The sequence below is a fragment of the Neophocaena asiaeorientalis genome, unplaced genomic scaffold (assembly GCF_003031525.2).
Source record: "Neophocaena asiaeorientalis asiaeorientalis breed wild unplaced genomic scaffold, Neophocaena_asiaeorientalis_V1.1 scaffold30, whole genome shotgun sequence".
Classification (NCBI taxonomy): Eukaryota; Metazoa; Chordata; class Mammalia; order Artiodactyla; family Phocoenidae; genus Neophocaena; species Neophocaena asiaeorientalis.
This window is the reverse complement of record NW_020174923.1, coordinates 14259091-14277695: the sequence shown is the minus strand read 5'-3', so window position 1 is coordinate 14277695 and position 18605 is coordinate 14259091. Positions and strand designations below refer to the sequence as shown.

The following is an 18605-nucleotide window of genomic DNA, read 5'->3' as shown; positions in this document are numbered from 1 at the left end:
GTTGTGGTTTGTGGGCTTCTCATTGTGATGGCTTCTCTTGTCCCCAAGCACAGGTTCTAGGTGCACGGGCTTCAGTAGTTGCAGCACGCGGGCTCAGTAGCTGTGGCGCAGGGGCTTGGTTGCTCCACACTGTGTGGGATCTTCCTGGATCAGGGATCAAACCCATGTCCCCTGCACTGGCAGGCGGATTCTTAACCACTGTGCCACCAGGGAAGTCCCTAGGCAGTAAATTCTTGTTGCTTTTCTATTTTATGTATACTAAGTTTGTATCTGTTAATTCCATACTCCTAATTTGTCTCTCTCCCCTTTGATAACCATAAATTTATCTTCTGCGTCTTTGAGTCTGTTTCTGTATATACATTCATTTGTATTATTTTTTAGAGTCCACATACAAGTGATATCATTTTGTCTTTCTCTGACTTATTTCACTAAGCATAATATTCCTTAGTTTCATCTACACTGCCACAAATGGCAATTTCATTCCTTTTTATGGCTGAGTAATATTCCACTGTGTGTATGTATATATGTATATATGTATGTATGTATGTGTATATATATATATATATATATATATATATATATATATATATATGTATATATATACCACAGCTTCCTAAACCATTTGTCTGTTGATGGGCACTTGGGTTGTTTCCATGTCTTGGCTATTGTAAATTGTGCTGCTATGAACAATGGGGTGCATGTATCTTTAAATAAGTTTTTTAAAGGCAAATATTGTCACATTGGGATAAACACTATCATCCAACCATATGCCTCATACAAAGGACACAGTAAGAATAAAATAACATGGAAAGGTTAGAAATAAACGGATGGGCAAACTTATATTAGAAAAACAAAAAAAAGACAAGTAATAATGCTAATGTGAGATAAATTAGAACTCAAGGCAAAAGACATAAATAACCTAGTTATTTTATACAGATATGTGTAATCCACAATGGAAATATTAGCCACAAACCATAATGAGAATAAATAGCATAGCCTCAAAATGTACAAACAAATAACAATAGAAATAATCATGGAAAATGATGGAAGCATATTTTTTATTTTAATTTTTTGTTTAAAATTTTTATACAATAAAATTAAATCTTTTGGGTGAACAGTTCTGAGTTTTTGTTTTTTTTAAAAAAATTTATTTTATTTATTTATTTTTGGCTGTGTTGGGTCTTCGTTGCTGTGCTTGGGCTTTCTCTAGTTGTGGCGAGTGGGGGTTACTCTTCGTTGCAGTGTGTGGGCTTCTCATTGTAGTGGCTTCTCTTGTTGTGGAGCATGGGCTCTAGGCGTGCGGGCTTCAGTAGTTGTGACACGGGGGCTCAGTACTTGTGGCTCGCGGGCTCTAGAGCGCAGGCTCAGTACTTGTGGCGCACAGGCTTAGTTGCTCCGCGGCATGTGGGATCTTCCCGGACCAGGGCTCGAACACGTGTCCTCTGCATTGGCAGGCGGATTCTTAACCACTGAGCCACCAGGGAAGCCCCAGTTCTGAGTTTTGACAAATGCATAAAGTCCTGTAACCACCAACACAATCAAGATACAGAAAAAATCTATCACCCTCAAAAATGCCTTTGTGCTGCCTTTGCAGCCAAATGCTCCACACATCCCCAATCTCTTGAGAGTTCTTTGATCTGTTCTCCATCCTTATCATTTTGTCTTTTCTATAATGTCATGTAAATGGAATTATAGTATCTTTTGAGTCTGGCTCCTTTCCCACCGCATAACACCTCTGAGATTCTTCCATGTGTGACATGTGTTGATAGTTCATTCTATTTTTGGCAATATTTTATGGCCAAGTAGCATTTAGTTGTAAGGATGTACCTCAGTTGCTTACCACTTACCCACTGAAGTGCTTTTGAGTGATTGCAGTTTTAGGGGATTATGAAAATGGTTGTACTATTTTGCATTCCCACACAGTAATGAAGAAAAGTTCTTGCTGCTTTGCAGCCCTGCCTGCATTTGGTATTTGAAGCATGATCTTAACACTTCACTATTAATCAATGAGAATACATACACTCCCTATCAAGTATAAAATACAGAGAGATTTGGACAACATAATTACAGCTAAGATTGAATTAATACTTTTTTAAAATTAATTAATTAATTTTTGGCTGCATTGGGTCTTTGTTGCTGTGCGTGGGCTTTCTTTTTTCTAGTTGCGGCGAGCGGGGGCTACTCCTCCTTGCGGTGCGCAGGCCTCTCATTGCGGTGACTTCTCTTGTTGCAGAGCAAGGGCTCTAGGCGCGCAGGCTTCATTAGTTGTGGCACGTGAGCTCAGTAGTTGTGGCTCACGGATTCTAGAGTGCAGGCTCAGTAGTTGTGGCGCACGGGCTTAGTTGCTCTGCGGCATGTGGGAACTTCCTGGACTAGGGCTCGAAGCCGTGTCCCCTGCATTGGCAGGCAGATTCTTAACCACTGCGCCACCAGGGAAGCCCCAAATTAATATTTCATGTCATTATCTGTACACGATAGTGAAAACATCTCTACTTCAAGAATCTGTGGAACCCTATAAAAGGAGATCATATTCTAGGCTACAAAGAACACTTTAATTCATTTCCCAATGTAGAAACCGTATGACAGTGTAATAAATGTTGACTTAAAAACAAATGTTTGGGACTTCCCTGGTGGTCCAGTGGTTAAGAATCCACCTTCCAATGCAGGGGTGACAGGATTGATCCCTGGTCGGGGAAGTAAGATCCCACATGCCGTGGGGCAACTGAACCCGGGTGCGCCACGACTAGAGAGAAGCACTCGTGCTGCAACGAAGATCCGGCATGCCGCAACTAAGACCCAACGCAGCCAAATAAATAAATAAATATTTTAAGAAAATGTTTCAGCAGCAATAGAAATAATCATTGTAGGTACTTCACTGGTGGTCCAGTGGTTAAGACTCTGTGCTCCCAATGCAGGGGGCCCGGGTTCAATCCCTGGCCAGGGAACTAGATCCCACGTGCCACAGCTAAAAGAGCCTGCATGCTACAACTGAAAGATCCCACGTGCTGCAACTAAGACCCGGTGCAGCCAAATAAATAAATAAATATTTTTAAAAAAATGTTGTCTGCCACTCCAGTTCTACAAGGAAATCAAGCCATTAGTCACTAAAGTCACCCACTGAGAGTGGGCCTATGGGGATTTCAGGATGGAGAAAAACAGGAAGCATTCTGTACTTTGGATACTGCCCCTAGATAGTTAAGATACATATCTAAGGAAAATTTTCCACATCTCCTAGATTCTTGCATCTTCCCATACGTAGAAAAGCACTAAAATCGTTAACTTGAGATGTCTGTTCTTTGTGATTAGCAGTTATCTTTGATGTTCGACTAGATGTTTTTTCCCCAGCAAAAAAATTCATATATGGCCTGGCTCCTCCCTTACCTCTTGGGAACACTTTCTCATAGCTCTCCTACTGTGTCTTGGGCTACAGTCCTCAGTAAGACGCTGAATAAACTCAACTCACAGCTCTTACATTGTGTGTTTTGGTTTTTCTTAAAGTCAACATCACATAGACGTTACAAAACACTTGCCAAAATAACTACTGTTTTGGATCAAAGAGGAATTTTAAAATTTAACTAAAGACTATGTAGCAAATAATGAAAATAAAAGTCCTATTCAACTACAAACTCAGGCTGAAATGCTTTCATTATTACCAAAAAACAATAAACTTTCCTTTTAAGTTAGGAGGAAAAAAGGAAAAGAATTCCCAAGGAAAACATATAAAGGAAGTAAAGATAACCAGATATTGTGCCCGTGTGTCTTCTGTTCCCTCTTCCAGTAAATCAAACCCAGAGAGCAGGGACATATTGACCACTTGTGAATACGCCTGGCTCACAGTTTGAGCTCAATACCTAGAAGTACTTTCAGCTTTCCCAATGTTAGATCTTCTCTCTTTTGGGCTTCCAGTGTAGGCTGTTTATAGCTCTATTTTAGCATTTATTAAAGTATTGCAATCCATAAGTCTTCCACGTCACACCAGTCCTTTAAAAACATATTTGTTTACCACACAAAATGTGCCAGGTGCCTGACATTATTTAAGCCTCGTACAACACTTTTTTTTTTCCTAATTTTTCAGAAACTGAGGCTCAGAAAAGCTAAGTGATCAAGGTCACAGGGCTAATTCATCACAAAGTCAGGATTTGGTTGCACATCAGTCTACTTTCAAACACAAGGTCTTTCTACCGGAACAGGTTACTTTAAATTCAGGGACAAGACTAGTTTGTCACCTCAGCTCCTAGCCTAGCTCCTGGCACAGAATATTAAACAGGTTAGGCATTACTTGCGCCCTGCCGTTTGTAAGGTTTCGTTTTGTGTAGTATGGAGAAACGCACACTACTCACAGGCCGACGACCTACGCCGCGCAAAAAATCAGAAGAATTTAGGACACCGCGCGACTCTTTGTCTTTCCTTGACGCCCATCTTTACGGCTGGCGTGTAACCGCTCTATACTCTGGAGGACTCAGTGAGCAGGGCCAATCATTAGGCCACTTTACAGGCACGTGGCTGGAAGTTTGACTTGCTATTGGTTAATGGCTGTAAAGCCCGCCCAACCACCTCCGGTCTGCTTCTTTAAGTAGAAGCCCGGTTAGTTATCCTTCCTTTCAGCGACTGTGAAGTGGTGAAGGTGAGGTGGGGTGTGTCCTGGGCTGGGGCAGGTCTGTCCCCTTTTTCGGGGCCTGGGAACCGGGTGGAGGGTGGGCGGCTGGCGGTGATGACATGCGAATTAAAGCACGTGTTAGACTGCTGACGCGGGTGATGCGAACTGGAGTCTGAGCCGGGCCGCTGAGGCGTGGGGGTGGGAAACGGGTTTGCGGGTATACCACCTCCTCACCCACCGCTCTCGTTCTTGCAGGTCTCGGCTAGGAGAAGGACGTCGGATCTCATTGTCCTCCCAGCTTTTCGACCCTCCCCCGAAGCCCCTCAATAAAATGGCTTGATGTCAGCGACGGTGTCCATTTTGTTTGTCGCGATGCGCTGCCTTTGAGCCCCCGCCGCGCCTGCGCGTGGCGCCGGGGGTCAGGCTGCAGCGCCAGAGCAGCATGCGCTTGCGCATAACTGGGGCCGTCTTGCCCCCGCGGCGGCGGCCCTTTTAACCGCGAGCTACACTGCGGCACTGGGCTGCCGGGGTGGGGGGCTGGGGAAGGCGTCGGAGGTCCTGCAGTCTCTGCTTATTCGTGTGCCTGTCCTGTGAGTCCGAGTGGTCTCTCCGTGGAAATCAGTGAGACGGGCAGGTTCATGTAACCGCGGCGGGGAGGGCGTCTGCAGGGAGGGGAGATGAGAATCCGGCTGTGGCCTTGAACCGCTTGAGTGAAGGCTGTAGTGCATTTGACACGAACTGGTTACCGGTCCTGAGCTGCATAGGCTGAACTCGTCTGGCTGAGGTGTGTTCGCGGACCACGTAGAAAAACCGCCGTTTAGGGTTAACTGCTTATGCCCCAGATAGCTTGAACAGCTCACAGTGACTGTTTTGTGCATTGCGGGGCACAACATAGGCACCTAAATAAATGCACAATCACTCCTTCGTAATCCACATCCTAGGTGATAACGATCCCTCCTGGATTTAGGTGTAACGTGCATTATTTCTGAGTACAAGGCAGCACGTGTTGAAGGGCAGGTATGCACAAGTGCCATGTCTAGCCCCTCTGGTACTTAATGGAGGGGGCCCCAAGTTAGCAGGGTTAGTAAGCAGTTGGTGTAAACTCTAGCTCGGAAGCAGAATTTTTTTTTGCGGTACATGGGCCTCTCACTGTATTGGCCTCTCCCGTCGCGGAGCACAGGTTCAGCGGCCATGGCTCACGGGCCTAACCGTTCCTCGGCATGTGGGATCCTCCCGGACCAGGGCACGAACCTGTGTCCCCTGCATCGGCAGGTGGACTCTCAACCACTGCGCCATCGGGGAAGCCCCAGAAGCAGGACTTTAAAAAATACGAATTGAGGATAATTAGCGCCTTCCTTGTATCAGGGTGTGGTCTACTTTGGATCCTCCAACAGGACGGGTCCAGTGATGGCCCAAGAAACAAGCTGCTACTGGCAGCTGAGGGCCCAGGTTTATTCTGTACCACAGTTTATTCTGTTCCTATTATCTAAGCAGGATCAAGTAGAAATGACTTAGATGCTTATCTAGTATTTGACATGAGACATTTATTTTGTGAAACAATGCAAGCGATTGTAAATCCCCACATACTATTTGATTAAGTGCAATAGGGTACAGTCATGTGTAATCTCTACACAATAGTGCATCTAGTCCTTTGCCTTTAATTATTGCACAAAAATTATAAGACCAGCGAACAAGACATGCGCACTGACAGGCAAATTGGCCTACACAATGAGAAATCAGAACAGTACACTGACTGGAATGGTCCGATAATTTAAGTCAAATGTTTTAATGGTACAATTAAAGTCATCAAATAAGGGTTCAAATATGTCTTTTTCAATATATTAATTTCTTTAAAGTCCCGTTCAGGCAAGGTGCTGTTGCTGTTTAAAAAACCACTATTAGCTTTGTCCACAGATGTAAGTTGTCAAAAGTTAACCCAAGGTAAGTTTGATGTTGAATGCAGCTTTAAACAATTAAAAAATTGTACTGAGTGTACTTCTCAAAGCAAATTACACAGTTTGAGAGAGCCCCGAAACCTGTAAACTAAATGTTCTGACACAAATGCACAAAATAAAGTTGGCAACGTTAAATGTCACGGTAATTTTGAGATCTGTAGTGTTTGTAGTGTTTGATGCTGAGCAAACATCAGCATCGTCTTGACTCTGAGATGATAGAGAGCAGTCTCCGGTTTTGGCCGTCAGAAAAGGAAACTGCCCACAAAACATCCCAAACCAATCAGGTTAACAAAGCATTTAAGATCCCTATTTAAAGCTTCCCAGAGCTCACAGCAAGTGCCAGGTGGAAGGACGGTGGCTCTGGCTTTCTGGCCCCACCCGAGTCCAGTCATTAGGTTTGTTTCATATTTCCACATATGCTCAAGTCTCAGGAAAACATTTGGGATTAGTCAGAAACCAGGTGATTGTACCTCCTTGGTAAAAGGTGTGGGATGGTTTGATCTCATGGCTTTGCCTAATGGTCACATAAATCCCACGGTTCCCGCCCCAGCTGATAGTGTGTTAAGAGTGTATGTTCTATGGCTACTTGCTTCCAAAACGCACAATTGATAAGAAGAGTAAGTTGCTATGCATATCTTTTTATCACCAAAGAAATAGTTGACAAAATTCCACTCCCCACCCTCCACATGTGTAACCACACTGACGTTCTCTTGGTGTGGAGGGCTGTGTCACACAAACTGTAAAAGTGAGAAAACATTCCACTGCACTGGCTGCCTGAGAAAAAGCTTTGGAGGCATTGAGGAGGCAAGGGGAAGCCTTCCAGCTGTGCAGCTTCGCTCTTAATGTGCTCTTTTGCTGCCACAAAAACTGGTAGACTTAGAAAAGCCATGGTGGGGGTCACCTGTAATCTCTGGATCCACCGTGACGATCCTTCCAGTTTTCCTTTGCTGAGTCAAAGCTTTGCAGGAGGCAATCTGGACCCCATTCACTGGACACCTCCCAGTGGGATGGGCACCGGCAGGCAGAGGGCAGAAGCTGTGGCACGAGGAAAGGCCAGTGCTACAGCCCAGATGGCAGCCGAGAACCCCACACCTTGAGCTTCATCTCATAATACTGGGAACACCAGGTCTGCACCCATCACAATTGATCAGCAGCCTCCACCAGTGGGTCTTTCAGGAGGCTGGAAGTGGAGCGAGGATCCATGGCTGAGTGCATGATAGGGATATAAACGTCGTCCATGTTTGGCATGACAAAAACTTTCTGTAGAAAGAAGGAACAGGCATGTGGAAGAATGCTCTTTTCTCAGAGTTGCCCTAGTGTGTTCCGATAATTTTAGGCTTTAGACTAGTTTTTAAAATACATATGAAACAACTTTTCCTACACATTCCAAACTAATTCCTCTATGATATTGAGAAAGCGTTGAGGAATCACACTAGTGCACGAACACGAGAACCCAGTAAGTTCTGAGGAAGAAGCAGCCTTTGATTTCATGTACATATAATAAAATGACTCATGAATTGATAAATAACATTAAGAGAATTAAGAGCATAAGCTGCTCATAGTATTTCCAAATTACTATATCCAGAACACATATTCCAACACACATAAGCCAACTTATCCATTTAAATCCTAGCAACAAAAATGTAAGCTAATTTTTTGTTTTTTCAAACCAGAACTAGTTAAAGCTACGTATGAAAGAAATCCTACTATAGTGAACACCCAAAGGATAATGAGTGATTGACAGTAATGGTGCTTTGCCTATCTGTTTATAAACTTACTTTATGTAAGTGAATTTTGGCAATGTATCCAACTTCAACAATGCTTTCTTCCAAAGCAAAACCAAAAACAGGTGGCCATAGGAGAATGCAAGCAGTTACCCTTCAACTTCCCAACTTGCCTCAAAAATACCATGCACCAAAGTTTGCCCCCTAAAAGAGATGACCCTAATATCCCAATACCCCTAAAAGAGATGACCCACCCAAATTCCTAATGCAGGATCTAGGGAGATAAGAAAAAGGAAAAGAACTGAAGGCATGAGATTGTCTTTCCCCTAATTAGGTTCAAAGTACTTTTCCTTTTGGAGATAAGATTAAGCTTTCCATAGACTGGTTTTTAGTTATATTTAACCTATAGCTTTTAAATAATAAAAAATATATAATTTTAAAGGCAATAACTCAAAATATACTACTGCAAAAATAATACCGGTATTCTTCAAAAGCTGAAATTTACTATAAAGTAAATAGTCTGTTAATCCGTAAAACCTTAATAGACAACTATGCCTCAAAAACCTGATAAAAATTTGATAGAAACAGCTCATTCCAGGGCCTCAGCTACACTGCTATTTCCCTTGGTGGCAGAATGCAGAAGACAGGCTTAGAGAATGAGCTCTGGCTTAGTCAACTCCAGAAGATCTCTAGACTACCCTAGAAGATCCACAGGGGAGGGACAGGCCTGAATCATCTTTGGACTTCCAGGGTAGGTGGTAGCTACACGCGGAATGTTTGTTGCAACAAACAATTTGTTTGTTGAAAACAAACCAAGCAAGATGGGTACCACACAAGGGCAGGAACCACCACAGCCCGGGTGCTACTAGCTGGCCAATTCCAGGCCCCACCCGGGGAAAAGTCCAAAGATAGCCCCAGCAGATGGACGGCTCGCCAGGCCTACTGGTACAAGACAGTCATTTTGCTCTTTGACCCCTACCTTTTGAGTTTCCTCTAAAGACTACTTCATAGGCTTCTGTGGATGAGTTTCAGAGTTTTTGAAACTGAACCTGAAACTTTATGCCTATTTGATCATATGCGTACTTTCCTAGGGTCCATAGCTTTCACCAGATTTTCCAAGGAGGATCCTGACCCACATGAAGTTCAGAACCTCTGTTCTACCCAGAGCTTTTAGAGCCTCAGCATGAAACACTAGATGACACTGCAGGTGTACCTGAAACTCTTGCTCCAGTTTCTTCTCTATCCAGTCTGTCACATGAACTAAAGTCACTTCTCTCTCTCCAAGTTTTGGCCGAGCTTTCAGCTCGATATGTGGTGGCTTCCGGAAACCATACCTTTTAAAGACGAGTAATAACCACATTTAGAATCAAAGAAAAGAAGCGGACAGTACCAAGAACAAACATTCCTCATTTACACAAGGCTTTATCACTACTTAAATGTTCTCTTCTTCCGAAAATCCCTTCTAAAAAACACTTCAGTGTAGCAAGTATGAATTGTGAACTCCCTGTGTCCCTGGACCCAGGGCCGTGATGATCTGAGAACAGTTGTGACAAACTAAGAAAGCCAGGAAATGCCACTGGAAAAGTCCATGACCTGGGCATTGTTTCTTGTTTTTGTTTTTCCTAAAATGGAAAGGATCTTCTTTGTTTCCATTTTTATGAAAGTAGGATATGTCTGTTACAAAATCCAAAATATACAAGTGTATAAAGCAGAAAATAAAAGACATTCTCTCTCTGAGTCTCATAACCAAGATAGGACCACTGAGAGAAGTGGGATCAATTTTCCCCACACTCCTAACATGCATACGTAAATAGAAACGTTCTATAACCTGCTTTTTCATTCCACACTCCACACCATAATTATGGCTTCTCAGTGGAGCAGACTGGCACTCAGAATTGTTGGTAAGGTATCCAGTCAAGAGACTGTGTGCTATCAAACTAAAAACTTCAACCCATCATGGACCAATGTTTTAAAGAATCCAGGCACACCTCGGAGATACCGTGGGCTCAGTTCCAGATTACCACAATAAAGCTAATTACTGCAATAAGGTGAGTCACGTGAATTTCTGGTTTCCCGGTGCATATAAAAGTTATATTTACACTATTCTGTAGTCAATTAGGTGTGCAAAACAATGTACGTATCTCAATTGAAAAACACTTTATTGCTAAAAAAATGCTAACCATCATCTGACAATGCAGGGTTGCCACTAACCTCCAATTTGGAAAAAACACAGTATCAGCAAGTACAAGAAAGCAAAGCATAGTAAGATGAGGTCTGCCTGTACAATAAAAATAGCAAATTGCTATAAATGTTTCTAAACACTCTCAATATCTATACGTATCTTTGTGGATTAATAACAGTTCAGCACTCGAGCATGCACTGCGTGGCACTAGCCTAGAGGTCTCTAATTGTTAACTCCCATTGAGCAGTGGCATTTGTAACTCCTAAGTCAAAGCTTGGAAGAGGAAGAAACGTATCAACTCTTACTATTTTAAAAAAATTTGTTATTAGGCTTGGAAAAATGTACAGTAAGTTACTTATTAACTGGTTATTTTTGGATGGTAAGGTTACAGGCTTTTTTTTTTCTGTTTTCTTCATGTTCTTCCAGTGAAAACATTACTTTTTAAAAATAAAATCTAAAATGGTATTTTAAAGCTTTTACTGGGAAACACCAATATCATCATTAAATGATCAGTCAATTAAAAAATCCTTTTGTGATCATTCCTACAAGCCCTTCTGAACACTAAGGCTGTGTACCAGCATGCTGGTTTCACTCTATAACAGAACAGAGCTATCTTTTTCACACAACTGTAGTGTATGGTACAAAGAGGTCTTTTATGCAATCCCTGTATACCCTTATGCACATTTGAATGTCAATTTAAAATTGAGATTTATAGATAGTGATTTTCTTCAGCTGGGCCCTTGAAAAATTTATTTCAGTGATTCTCAATCCTAGCTTAGTCCCCCCAACCGCTGAATCCTGGGGGCTGGGCTGGGCATAGCTTTAACAAGTCACCCAGGTGACTGTGATATGCAGGTGGAGTTAAGACCCACTGGTTCAGTCAAATGACAACTCTCTGGGTAGACCTTCTACCACAGTTACCAAGCACACGTGCTCCTGCCTCCTTAACATCCAAATCTGACCTGGGGAAGTCTTCCCTAACCGCCTAGGACTCTGCTGGATGTGTGATCCCCATCTGTAAGGTAGGCATAATGATGGCCCTGTCTCCGCCGGATGCTGTGAGGACTGGCCAGGTGAAGCAGTTACACCCCAGGCTAGGCAGAGAATAAGAGGTCTACAAATGATAGCTGTTCTCACTGGTGGAAAGGGTTGGCTTGAGAGAGGAGGAAGACCAAGAATAGAAACAGCTCATCCCATAAACTTCACCAATAACCTTAACTCTTCCTACCGTGTGAAGATGAGTCTTTATATGTGAATTAACCACTCACAGTAGAAGACAGAATCAGATTTACAACTAATGTTAAGGTTCCATGAAAAACGTTTGAAAGTGCTTCTTCCCAGGAGAAGGTACCTTCCATAATTTCAAGGATCAGCAATTTTTATGGGATTTTTATGGTCATGCAAGAAGGGGAATCACTGGCTGACCCCGAGGGGCCCTCTACGCACCATATTCGGTCAGTCGGGGGAGGTGGAATGTTGACCGCCAAGGTTCCTCTACATTCTTGTACTTCTACAGTTAGCAGCAGTGGTGTATTGGAGACTTCTTCAATCTTCTTTTTAATGAACTCTGTCTCCGTTGCTTTTTGGAAATATTTTGACTTGGTAATTTTATCAACAAACCTCATAATCTTACTTGTTCGGTGACCTCCAACATACCTTTAAATGAGGGACACAGACGGGTGTTAGTATAGATTTTGTTCCTTCACAAACAACTTGGTGGCTCTGTGTTCACCTGACTTTAGACCTGAGTTTCTCAACTGCAGCACCACTGACACGGTGGACTGGGCGATTCTTTGTTGTGGATGTTGCCAGACGTTTAACAGCATCCCTGGCCTCAGCCTACTGGATGTCAATAGCACGTTCCCCCACATATATGACAATAAAAAATGTCTTTGGACATGGCTAAATGTCCCTGGGGGGGGGGAACAAAATAACCCCCAGGTGAGAACTACTACTTTATTTATTTTTAAATTTAATTTAATTTATTTATTTTTGGCTGCGCTGCATGGCATGCAGGATCTTAGTTCCCCGACCAGGGATCGAACCTGTGCCCCTGCAGTGGAAGCGCAGGGTCCTAACCCCTGGACCACCAGGGAAGTCCAGAGAACTACAACTTTAGACAAGGTCCAGACATCAGATAGAGCCTGAGTCTTGACAATGGCGAGTCAGACCAAGTTCTCACAGTGCAACCAGGGAAGGCATCTCACCTGCTCTCCTTTATAACCTTCAAATACTGAATATAAATCCAGTGTCCTCTGAGCAAAATATCACCATCTCTACATAGCAAATAAGAAATCAGGCTGCATTAACAGGGCCACAAAACACAGTAAAACATCTGCCTTTTAGATGGTGTCACAGCAACTCTGAGCAGCAACGACTTGTCAAAGGGCTCAGGAGCATCTAAAGAAAAAAGCTGCATCCAGCTGATACGCTAGCAGCCCAGGAAAGCAAGCTTTCCTGTATCAGGTCATATCTACCTAAGACTGCCCTAAGAAGAGAGGATATTTGCTCTTAAAATCCTCCACAGTTCCAGAGTGTCAAGAATACTATGGGTATATGTGTAGGCAAAAGCAATTATTCTTAAGAAGGTCAGGTGGGGAGAGTTTAAATAATGCACACAAACTTTAGTCCCAATTCCTCAAACATCTAGATTCCCTTTTCATCTTCTGTAGGATTTCAAAAGTGAACAGGTTGATATTTTCTTACAAATACTTCTGAATCACCTGGTTTCTTTATCATTTTAGTTTCTTCACTCACTTTAAATAATTAAAAGATCCTTACAGAGAGGCAGCCTAGGCACTTTGATCATTCAGCAGTCCAAGTAACAGGCAAAGGGAGCCACCAAAATGTAGTTCATGATCCAAAAGATCAGCTAAGTGACCCACGTTTTCAAAATTCACCGAAGAAATCACCTGAATGTTTCAACATTGTAGAAACTAAAAGCTCAACAGCAAGTGTGACCCGTCAGAAGGGAAGTAATGTTCCCTATCCACACCAGGGGGAGCTGTTGTGTAATCTGTGCTCCTTGTAATAAACACGCCCTTCAATTCTCTGTTATTTATTCCAAGGGCCCAAGAAAATCATTTTCTTCTGGACCCTCTTCATTAGGGAAAGCTATTCAGGTCTTTTGCTTTGGGGCATGAAATTTTATCCCACTGGCTTTTAGTTATTAATGCAAAAATCATTCACTCAAAGTGAAGGAGGAAGGAAGATCAGAGAGGAAAAGACAATAAAAGCTCACTCCCAACTTGCAGCCCTGACCCCTGAAGACCCCAGAAGCTAGATCCACTCACCCTTCAGCCCCTGGGAGAAGCGGTTTGTCTCCTGCACCAGGCTCTGGTGCGTCGTCTTCATCAGAGGAGCCAGCACTGGAGGACTCCTCGTCGCTGTCGGCCAGACAGAAGGCCCTGGGCCTGCAACTGATCAGGGCAGAGTCACCACGGCAGCTGGCCCAGCGCCAGGCTCCACCGCCACCACTGCTACCGCGTCATCACTCTCCCCGACCCAGCCCAGACAGAAGAGGCCCAATCCAAGAGTCCTCGGATTGGCCTGGTGCCCCGGGAGACCCTTCAGTGCCAAGTCCCCGGCAGGACCGCAGAGGACTTGGGCCTGAAGGGCTGGATTCTGCGCATGCGTCAGAAAGACAGGTGATGGGAGTGTGATGCAGTCCACACAAAATGCAGTGATCTCGTCAACAGTGCAGCGCAGCCAATGGGAGGGTGAGTGGAAAGAACGATGGTTGCACGGGGGAGGGGACAGCTCATGTTGGCGCCATGACCACCTCACAGATGACGGGGATGTTCAGGCAAGTCCCCTGACTCTGGCTGAGTTCAACAACTATGCTTTTTGGCTTAGTTTCCTCCTGTTAGTTTTGGCTCAAGACTCCTTCCTAGTGAAATTACGTATCCTAGCCCACACCTGCCCCAGCTCCTGAAGGTCACAGAAAAAGCCAACAACCAACAAATCTCAAGGGACTCTAGGAAGCAACTGACATGAGAACCCAGGAACTTTTCAAGAAAAGTACTAATTTAAAACCGTATTTTAGGGCTTCCCTGGTGATGCAGTGGTTAAGAATCCACCTGCCAATGCAGAGGACACAGGTTTGAGCCCTGGTCTGGGAAGATCCCACATGCCGCAGAGCAGCTAAGCCCGTCCGCCACAACTACTGAGCCTGTGCTCTAGAGCCTGCAAGCCACAACTACTGAAGCCTGCCCACCTAGAGCCTATGCTCTGCAACAAGAGAAGCCACCGCAATGAGAAGCCCGCGCCCCGCAAAGAAGAGTAGCCCCTGCTCGCCACAACTAGGGAAAGTCCATGCACAGCAACAAAGACCCAGTGCAGCCAAAAATAAATAAATTTATATTTAAAAAACCACATTTTTTAAATGAAGTAATAAAAAACTTCACCAAAGAGCAATGTCCCTCATTAATCTTTCCAGGGTAGAGCCTCAGTTTCCACTGGGTCACTGGCAGCAGCCAGTGATCAAGGCTCCCCTGTGAGGGCCCTGGGGGTTCCTGGCCAAGCTTGGGCCCCAAAGAAGGCAGCTCCCTCCCTGGATGGTGGCTTTGCTTCAGAGAGGCAGAAAGCAGGGCCCATCCCGGAGGCTCAGAGACTTAATGGGGACAGAATGAACATAATTAAGCTACCAAATGGTCACTAAGCAGAGCGTGGGCCTCTCATTTTTTTTTTTTTTTTTTTTGGTTGCATTGGGTCTCAGTTGCGGCTCACAGGCTTCTTAGTTGTGGCACGTGGGGGCCTTGTATTTTTGATAAGGAGAAAAATCACCAGGACAGGGGAAGGCAGCGCAGCTTAGGTCCCATCTTCCTGCGGGTGTAACCCTTTGGGGTTTTCCTTGGGCCACCAGAAGCCCACGGGGGCAGTCATCTCCTGGCCAACAAGGGCCAAGGGCACCCAAGGGCAGAGCACACCCACCAGTGTGGACTTGAAGGCCCAGCAGAGGCCCCAGCACTGGGAAGAGGGCACTGAAATCTCCGCCCTGAAACAGGAGCCCGGCTGTAAGAGGACCGAGCACAAATGTCCTCCCTGGCAGGACACCCGGATCCTCCTTGATCCTGGCCCTGAAACATTAGAGCCAGCGCTCTAGCCAACAGGCTTGAGTACAGCGTTAAAGGGAAACTCCCTCTGCAGACACAAAGGCCTCTTGTCCCTGGCCATGGGGACAGCACCCGACTCCTCCTCCTTCTGTCAGAAGCCGGGCTAGTCCAGGAAATGCTCACGTGTGTGTGCTGGTCACAAAATCATCTCAGTGCTTTCCAGGGTTAGGCAGCCCTCACAGAGCTCTGCTTTTATACAAAAGTAAAATAAGATTCCCAAGAAAGCCTGCACTGGGTCTTGGGATGAAGAAAGTCAGGGAGCTAAGTCCCCAAAGATAACACGACCATCTCAGAAACCTATCTTACTTCTCCATCAGTAAAACGACTGTGCCCCCTGGCTCAGACCTCGTGCTGCCAGGTAAGGAAGGTACAGAGCACAAAAGGCTGCCTCAGCATCCTGGACCACAGTGAGACCTGCAGAACCACTGTCCCCTTCTGTCCCCACTGGTATTTGTCATCTGGCAGCCTCCAGACCTGGGGCAGAAGATGCCAAAGGCTGAGCACTGCAGTGAGCTCTCGGGTTCCTGAATTAATCCTCCACAGGACAGAGAACAGGACAAATTTTGTGGCTTGAAGTTAATCATTTAGACAATGCTCTGTCAGTTAAAACAGATCAGATGACATGAAATTCTGACTGTGACCAAATGGTACCTCTCCTCTCAGCATAGGGGGCTGTACTATGCAGCACCTAATACTTACTAATTAAAAGTGTAAATATTTGGCAGATATTCAAGTTTTATAACCGAACATGCATTTTGTGATCTCAACCCTATGATGAATTTCAGAGAAAGACACCCTGCACATTCTTATATAAGATGTGCTAGAATGCAATAAGCCTACTTTTTCAAACATACCTTAGAATTCGAGATAAGTGTAATATCCTTTCAAGAGTCACCTTAAAGGGCCTTCTCTTTAATAAATAAAGGGCTTATTCCAGTTTTGCTGTCTCTGCTAAAAATCTTTTTGGAAATGCGCTTGCAGTCGGACACATAAGAAAAAGTGCGATATTTTATCACTGATACTCTCTGTCTTGAACCAAACATTTAATTTCTTAGTCTCATAATCACCATCACCTCTGAACAAAGTCTAGCAATTTCTCAAAGATCCAATCCATCTAGAAAGTAGGAAGATTTGCTGTCACTCAGAATACTTAAAGGAATGTCACAGACTCCGAAGGCAACTCTAAAAAGCAGCTCCAAAAACTGCTTTAAGTGCAGGGTGCATAATTAAACAGCCCAGTGAGGACCGCTTGGAGGGGCCACGCTCACGAGAGTGCATTCGTTTCCTTTAACAGAAGTCGGGCCCATGTATCTGCCACACACACGTGCACGTACACCCACAGAGCTAGACTGAGTCACGGCGTGGGTGACAAGCACTGGGCTCCCAGAATATCAGGGCCTCGGTGCGGGGTGGTGGACCCGGGTACACGGGGACTAGCGGCCCAATACAGGGGTCGGGGTGGGGGGGCCCACGCGGGGTGGTGGACCCGGGTACACGGGGACTAGCGGCCCAATACAGGGGTCGGGGTGGGGGGGCCCACGCGGGGTGGTGGACCCGGGTACACCGGGAGTCGACCAGCGGCCCAATACAGGGGTCCGGGTGGGGGGGCCCACGCGGGGTGGTGGACCCGGGTACACCGGGAGTCGACCAGCGGCCCAATACAGGGGTCCGGGTGGGGGGGCCCACGCGGGGTGGTGGACCCGGGTACACCGGGAGTCGACCAGCGGCCCAATACAGGGGTCCGGGTGGGGGGGCCCACGCAGGGACTTGCACGCCAGCCCAGGCTGCCGTGGTAGAGCACGCACGGGCCAAGGGCCTTCCAGGAAACGCCCGCCCCGATGTGCATTTAAAGAGCAGCCAACGAGCAGCACATTCCCCTTCCTGACTCGCTTAGGTCCCCTTCAGGCCAATTCCTAAAGTTCAGACTGCCCAGCTCACCACCTGAATTCCATTTTGAGTGTCTATCGCCCCAAGTCACTAACTACAAGGTGTAACAAGAAGACTATTCGGGAAATACAAAGACTCAAGGAAAAATGTCTGCAAATATAAAGGGTACCCACATTTCAAAGGGAAAGGCCTTCACTAGAGTGAAGCAACACAGACTTCAGTTTCTTACCACCAGCCTCAGGGTCCTTATAAACTTTCTACAGTAAGCAGGACTTCCCACAGGCTGAGCAGCACCTCCTCAGGTACTCCCCACGGCACAGTCATTTGCACACTTGAAGGGGGACAGACAAAAGCAGCGAGACAAAGCAGAGGCCCTGCCAGAGCAAGGGGACAAGCCCTTGCCCAGAAGTGAGGCCCTGGACAGGCGGCCACGGGCTAAAGGGAGGGCCTGGAGGAGAGGGCTGCTGCGGACCCACCACTCACACATGCTGCTCTAGGAGAGGCTTCCTCAAGGAAACCAAAGATCACACGCTCAGTAACAGCCACAGGTGCAGGGACTCTGCCTCTCCTCCGGCATTCAGCCTCAGGGCGATTCCATAGCTCCTGACTGAGGAGGAGAAGTGATGCTAGAATCACTTCTGGGATCAGGCTCTTAGCTATGGATGGGCTTTTGAGAGGCTCTCGAAGGTCCCAGAAATTGTGAGCCAAATGGTGCATGTGTAGGCATTCTCTGGGGGAAGGATCCAGAGCTCTCAGATTCCCAAGGGGGTCCTTTATGCAAAAAAGGGTTAAGGGTTCATTTATCCAGGCGTTTTCCTCCCAAGTGCTTTGAGATTGTATTTTTCCTTGCTTTTAAAATTAAATGACAGCCAATTACACATCAACATAAAATTTAACACCCTCACAGGAAGCAGCAAAACATTTTATACCAGACTCTACTGGAAAAAAATGGTGCTTTAGATATATATTATAAATTAAATATAATACCATTATATTCCTAACGCAGAGGACTTTTTTCATGCAGTCTAGAGAAGCACTGCTTGCTCAGAAACGTGTCTGTCCTCCAATCAGCTGAGTTTATGAACTTGAAATTGTGCCAAGAGAGCTGCATGAATAACAGTGAACATGGAATGCCTCAGTGGCAAC

At 45.3% G+C, this 18605-nt stretch overlaps 1 protein-coding gene, 1 long non-coding RNA gene and 2 other non-coding genes across 7 annotated transcripts in view; 3 read left to right on the top strand and 1 right to left on the bottom strand.

The window, feature by feature from the left end:
• Nucleotides 1–4554: 4554 nt before the first annotated feature.
• On the top strand, nt 4555–4942 carry LOC112410519 (uncharacterized). Its single transcript, XR_003005438.1, has 2 exons — nt 4555–4624; nt 4853–4942. It is a non-coding gene; the product is annotated as an uncharacterized LOC112410519 (long non-coding RNA).
• Nucleotides 4706–4775, top strand: LOC112410548 (small nucleolar RNA SNORD104). Its single transcript, XR_003005447.1, has one exon. It is a non-coding gene; the product is annotated as a small nucleolar RNA SNORD104 (small nucleolar RNA).
• Nucleotides 4943–4971: 29 nt separating the features above from the next.
• LOC112410554 (small nucleolar RNA SNORA76) lies at nt 4972–5108 on the top strand. Its single transcript, XR_003005452.1, has one exon. It is a non-coding gene; the product is annotated as a small nucleolar RNA SNORA76 (small nucleolar RNA).
• Nucleotides 5109–6124: 1016 nt separating this feature from the next.
• The window catches only part of TEX2 (testis expressed 2), a 108122-nt gene continuing 95641 nt past the window's right edge, over nt 6125–18605 (bottom strand). For 2 of the 4 annotated variants that reach the window (XM_024760746.1, XM_024760747.1), the window contains exons 9-12: nt 13752–13877; nt 11905–12114; nt 9490–9610; nt 6125–7812 (exon numbers count right to left, since the gene is read on the bottom strand). In XM_024760746.1, coding sequence (XP_024616514.1) covers nt 7690–7812; nt 9490–9610; nt 11905–12114; nt 13752–13877 — 580 coding nt within the window. In that variant the 3' untranslated portion in view covers nt 6125–7689. Of the gene's footprint in view, nt 7813–9489; nt 9611–11904; nt 12115–13751; nt 13878–18605 lie in introns of those variants that run through there. The other 2 variants (XM_024760748.1, XM_024760749.1) reach the window with 1 other exon arrangement.